The sequence below is a fragment of the Notothenia coriiceps genome, unplaced genomic scaffold (genome assembly GCF_000735185.1).
Source record: "Notothenia coriiceps isolate Sejong01 unplaced genomic scaffold, NC01 NC01_scaffold00011159, whole genome shotgun sequence".
NCBI classification, from domain to species: domain Eukaryota; kingdom Metazoa; phylum Chordata; class Actinopteri; order Perciformes; family Nototheniidae; genus Notothenia; species Notothenia coriiceps.
Genome location: NW_011343860.1, coordinates 1 through 5,704, shown reverse-complemented (window position 1 = coordinate 5,704; position 5,704 = coordinate 1). Strand labels below are relative to the sequence as shown.

General features: G+C 47.6%; 1 protein-coding gene across 3 annotated transcripts; it reads left to right on the top strand.

Annotated features, from left to right (window-relative positions):
- Positions 1-178: 178 nt before the first annotated feature.
- Positions 179-4,007, top strand: cdc27 (cell division cycle 27). 3 transcript variants are annotated; one of them, XR_798453.1, is made up of 8 exons: positions 184-400; positions 674-754; positions 899-1,026; positions 1,439-1,556; positions 2,168-2,296; positions 2,456-2,530; positions 2,774-2,974; positions 3,738-4,007. XR_798453.1 is itself a non-coding variant. In XM_010772321.1 (8 exons), the coding sequence occupies exons 1-8, from the start codon at positions 302-304 to the stop codon at positions 3,818-3,820; spliced, it is 843 nt and encodes a 280-aa protein (XP_010770623.1). In that variant the 5' UTR covers positions 212-301; the 3' UTR covers positions 3,821-4,007. The 3 variants fall into 3 exon arrangements, 2 of the variants coding, with proteins under 2 accessions (XP_010770624.1, XP_010770623.1); XM_010772321.1 differs by having other exon boundaries at positions 212-400; positions 2,836-2,965; XM_010772322.1 differs by lacking the exons at positions 2,774-2,974; positions 3,738-4,007 and adding an exon at positions 2,638-2,767 and having other exon boundaries at positions 179-400.
- Positions 4,008-5,704: the final 1,697 nt, after the last annotated feature.

Below are 5,704 nucleotides of genomic sequence, written 5' to 3'. Positions count from 1 at the left end.
ACACATCTGACACACAGGTAACACACACCTGACACACAGGTAACACACATCTGACACACAGGTAACACACAGGTAACACACACCTGACACAGGTAACACACATCTGACACACAGGTAACACACATCTGATACACAGGTAACGCACATCTGACACACCTGTAACACACATCTGACCCCTTCTGCACTGTAGTAATGACAATGATAATCTTGTTGGAGGTGAATGATGATGTCATAATGTTGTTGGTAGGCCGAGCGTCTGTTCAGCGAAGTCCGCAGGATCGAGTCGTACCGAGTGGAAGGAATGGAGATCTACTCTACAACACTGTGGCACCTTCAGAAAGACGTGGCCCTGTCCGCCCTTTCCAAAGACCTGACGGACATGGACAAAAACTGTCCTGAGGTAAGAACCATACCTGTCCAAAGACTGTCCTTAGTTACGAACCATACCTGTCCGAAGACTGTCCTTACTTACGAACCATACCTGTCCGAAGACTGTCCTTATTTACGAACCATACCTGTCCGAAGACTGTCCTTATTTACGAACCATACCTGTCCGAAGACTGTCCTTAGTTACGAACCATACCTCCTGGAGGGGGTTCAGTCCGACTCCATGACGGAGTCTTGCCTCAGTCTGCCCTCCATTAGGGTTTCATAACAACCTGTCTGTCTGCAGGCCTGGTGTGTGGCAGGGAACTGTTTCAGTCTACAGAGAGAACACGACATCGCCATCAAGTTCTTCCAGAGAGCCATCCAGGTGAGACTGTTGCCACCTGTCTCACCTCTCTCTGACCTGTCTGTGTCACCTCTCTCTGACCTGTCTGTCCTCCTCTCTCTGACTTGTTTGTCCTCCTGTCTCTGACCTGTCTGTCCTCCTGTCTCTGACCTGTTTGTCCCTCAGGTGGATCCGGGCTTTGCGTATGCCTACACTCTGCTGGGTCATGAGTTTGTCCTGACGGAGGAGTTGGACCGGGCTCTCGCTTGTTTCCGGAACGCCATCAGAGTCAACAACCGCCACTACAACGCCTGGTACACCGCGGCCTGCTGTATATACATTTAAATATTTGTGGGGCTGCAACTAACAACTATTTTGATAATCGATTAATCTGTTGATTATTTCTATGATTAATTGATTCATCGGATAAAAAACGCATCAACATTTTTTTCCCCATTACTTTATTCAGAAAACTGTATTCCCTAACCCTTCTCTCCGCCTCCGCCATTTTTCAAATGTTTTTTCTCTTTTTTAGTGGCGTATTCAGCTCCGCAAACAGAGAGGAACAAACTAGACCCAACGAATCGATACCTGGATTGTTGCCAACCTTTTTAGCAATCGATTTCTATCGATTCGTTGTTGCAGCCCTAAATATTTGTACCATGTTTTTTATACAGGTTTCAAAGTGAATGTCTCTAATGGAATAAATACTCTTTGTGTGCTCAGGTACGGTCTGGGGATGATTTACTACAAACAGGAGAAGTTCAACTTGGCAGAAATTCACTTTAAGAAAGCTTTGAGCGTCAACCCTCAGAGCTCGGTGCTGCTCTGTCACATCGGAGTGGTAGGTTAGCATGTAGCATCCACAACAGCAGCTCTGTTAGCATGTAGCATCCACAACAGCAACTCTGTTAGCATGAAGCATCCACAACAGCTGCTCTGTTAGCATGAAGCATCCACAACAGCAGCTCTGTTAGCATGAAGCGTCCACAGCAGCTGCTCTGTTAGCATGTAACATCCACAACAGCTGCTCTGTTAGCATGAAGCATCCACAACAGCTGCTCTGTTAGCATGAAGCATCCACAACAGCTGCTCTGTTAGCATGAAGCATCCACAACAGCTGCTCTGTTACCATGTAGCATCCACAACAGCTGCTCTGTTAGCATGTAGCATCCACAACAGCTGCTCTGTTAGCATGAAGCATCCACAACAGCTGCTCTGTTAGCATGTAGCATCCACAACAGCTGCTCTGTTAGCATGTAAAGTAAATATGATTAGGTTTAGACTGACAAAACACAAAAAAATGTAATGGTGTGTGTGTGTGTGTGTGTGTGTGTGTGTGTGTGTGTGTGTGTGTGTGTGTGTGTGTGTGTGTGTGTGTGTGTGTGTGTGTGTGTGTGTGTGTGTGTGTGTGTGTGTGTGTGTGTGTGTGTGTGTGTGTGTGTGTGTGTGTAGGTGCAGCATGCGTTGAAGAAGTCTGACACAGCTTTAGAGACTCTGAACAGAGCGATAGGGATCGACCCTAAAAACCCGCTCTGCAAGTTCCACCGAGCTTCCATCCTGTTCGCCAACGACAAGTACAAGGTGATCCGAATACTGCCAAAAATACTGCATATACTCAGTACTGATATTCACACATTACTGCATATACTCAGTACTGATACTCACACATTACTGCATATACTGAGGTGTGAGTACTGATACTATGTCTCTCTGCATGTCTCTCTGCCTGTCTGTCTGCAGGCGGCTCTTCAGGAGTTGGAGGAGTTGAAGCAGATCGTTCCCAAAGAGTCTCTGGTTTACTTCCTTATAGGAAAGGTAACAACACCTGTCTGTCTGACTGCCTGTCTGTCTCTCAGGTGTATAAGAAGCTGGGGCAGACTCACCTGTCTGACTGCCTGTCTGACTGCCTTTCTGTCTCTCAGGTGTATAAGAAACTGGGGCAGACCCACCCGTCTGTCTGTCTGACTGCCTGTCTGTCTGACTGCCTGTCTGTCTCTCAGGTGTATAAGAAGCTGGGGCAGACTCACCTGTCTGTCTGACTGCCTGTCTGTCTCTCAGGTGTATAAGAAGCTGGGGCAGACCCACCTGTCTGTCTGTCTGACTGCCTGTCTGTCTCTCAGGTGTATAAGAAGCTGGGGCAGACCCACCTGGCTCTGATGAACTTCAGCTGGGCGATGGATTTGGATCCCAAAGGAGCCAACAACCAGATCAAAGAAGCCATCGATAAGAGATACCTGCCAGAGGACGAAGGTGAGACAGGTACTGAGACAGGGAGGGGGGGAGACAGGGAGGGGGCGAGACAGGTGCTGAGACAGGGAGGGGGCGAGACAGCTACTGAGACAGGGAGGGGGTGAGACAGGCACTGTAGCCGGAGGACAAATGTGAGACAGGTACTGAGACAGGGAGGGGGTGAGACAGGTACTGTAGCCGGAGGACAAAGGTGAGACAGGTACTGAGACAGGAAGGGGGTGAGACAGGTACTAAGACAGGGATGGGGGGGAGACAGCTACTGAGACAGGGAGGGGGTGAGACAGGTACTGACACAGGAAGGGGGTGAGACAGGTACTGTAGCCGGAGGACAAAGGTGAGACAGGTACTGAGACAGGGAGGGGTGAGACAGGTACTGAGACAGGGAGGGGGGGAGACAGGTACTGTAGCCGGAGGACGAAGGTGAGACAGGGAGGGGGTGAGACAGGTACTGTAGCCGGAGGACAAACGTGAGACAGCTACTGAGACAGGGAGGGGGAGAGACAGGTAGTGAGACAGGTACTGTAGCCGGAGGACAAAGGTGAGACAGCTACTGAGACAGGGAGGGGGGAGACGGGTACTGAGACAGGGAGGGGGGGAGACAGGTACTTTAGCCCGAGGACAAAGGTGAGATAGGTACTGAGACAGGGAGGGGGGAGACAGGTACTGATACAGGGAGGGGGGGAGACAGGTACTGTAGCCGGAGGACGAATGTGAGAAAGGTACTGAGACAGGGAGGGGGGGAGACAGGCACTAACCCGTCTCTCTCTCTCAGCTGCAGACAGTCAGGACAGCAGCATCATGACGGACGCTGATGACACGCAGCTTCACACGGCAGAGAGCGACGACGTCCTCTAGCCGCGCCCCCTGTCCTGATTCGCCAGAGGAGTAATGTTGCTAGGCAACATTCTGACAGACTGATCTTCTCCTTCCTGTCTTTTGATTGGCTGAAACTGACTGCTGAAGCCCCGCCTCTCCTCATCACAGCTGTTTTTTATGTTCTTTTTATCGTCATTATGATATCAATAAAAACATGTAAACCCCGCCCCCTGGTGTCTGTCTGCTTCCTGCTGCTGCCGCCGTCCAATCAGATAGCTCATCTGTCAAAAGGGAATTATACCCGAAAAACTGTCTAACAACAGGAGACGGAGACAGGTGAGTCTCGGTGTAAAGTGATGTGTTCATGAACCTGCAGCTCAGACTGTCCAGCAGAGAGCAGCAGAGGATCAGACATAATAATAATAATAATATATTTATTTTGTCAGCGCTTTTACAGGTGCTCAAAGTCGCTTTACAAAGATAGTGAAAAGAACAACAAATACATATAGTTAAAGTCAAATTAAAATCAAGCAATACAACAACAATCAAACATTAAAAGCCAGATTGAAGAGGTGAGTTTTTTTAAGGTGGTGAGGTCAGTGCAGTCTCTGATGGGTTGTGGGAGTGAGTTCCAGAGGGAGGGTTGCTCTCATCTATTATAAATGTAGGCTAACTGAAGTAAGTAAGCTAGTGGAGACATGACGGCATACTGATCGATCAAGGATCATGCAAGATAACTATGAAAGCATAAGTATTTATAAAAGATACTAAACGCTTTAGAAAAGGGGTTAAGGATAGAGCTAACAAAATATTATAGTCCATAATTAGTTCTATATAGTATGAGAACAGTAAAGTCCAGTAAAAGTAAAAAATGCGACATGAACTGGAACTGCTTTGCTCAATAAAGATAACAGTTTCAAGGTAGTAGGGGTCAAACTGGTCTCTTTTATGATAAATAAGCTACTGTAACTTCCACCAATTTTTTATTGAAAGACTGCAATTTAAAACCCATTAGTAATGAACTGTACTGATAAAAACAGCAACAACAGCTCCATGGCTCACTCTGAATAAGATGCCTTTCTGACACAGATCTGCAGTCCCTCTCTAAATCTCTTCTTTGTCCCATCTCCCTCTCAACGCCCCATTAAACACATAATACTGCATGACTCCAGTAATCAACATTATTTCAATTTCTCACCAAATCACCAAACAAGGTCACAGAGTGGAGTGTGTTTGTGTGTGTTGTTGGGGCAGAGCCTCTGCTCCGCGCCGTTCCTCTATGAGCGGGTTCTCAAAGAAGGAAAAGTCAAAGCACCAGGATAAGGGTTAAACAATAATCTGTTTTAATGGTAAAACATACAATACATCACCTAATCACCTAATCACGAAGCACTCTGCAACAGCATCTTCAAAATGCAGAATGCTCCTGGCCCAAGTTCTACCACCGCGTGAGACACTTCTCAGGCACGGCCAGTCAAAAACAAGAGCGCCGATCTTCAAAATGATCACAACATTTATACACAGGTGGGGAGGAGTTTTATCGCTTGCTCCTTCCTAGCTATTTGTTATTGGCGAGTTCACTTCTGAGCGAGCTAGCCAGTGAGTTGGCAGTGTTCCATTGGTCGGTTTCACTTCTGGGCGGGACCCCAGGCAGTGAGTCAGCAGTTTGTTGATTCCATCTGTTTCGCTCCTGTGCGTGTGTGTGTTTGTCCCTCTGCCCTTAGGCAGATCCCCCAATCAATGATTTGGAGTCATGACAGAGGACTCTTTGACAGGACACATACTCATTCCCCCTAAACATCTTCAACACACACACACACACACACACACACACACACACACACACACACACACACACACACACACACACACACACAACACACACTACTACTACTATAGTTACTTACTTACTACAACAACAAC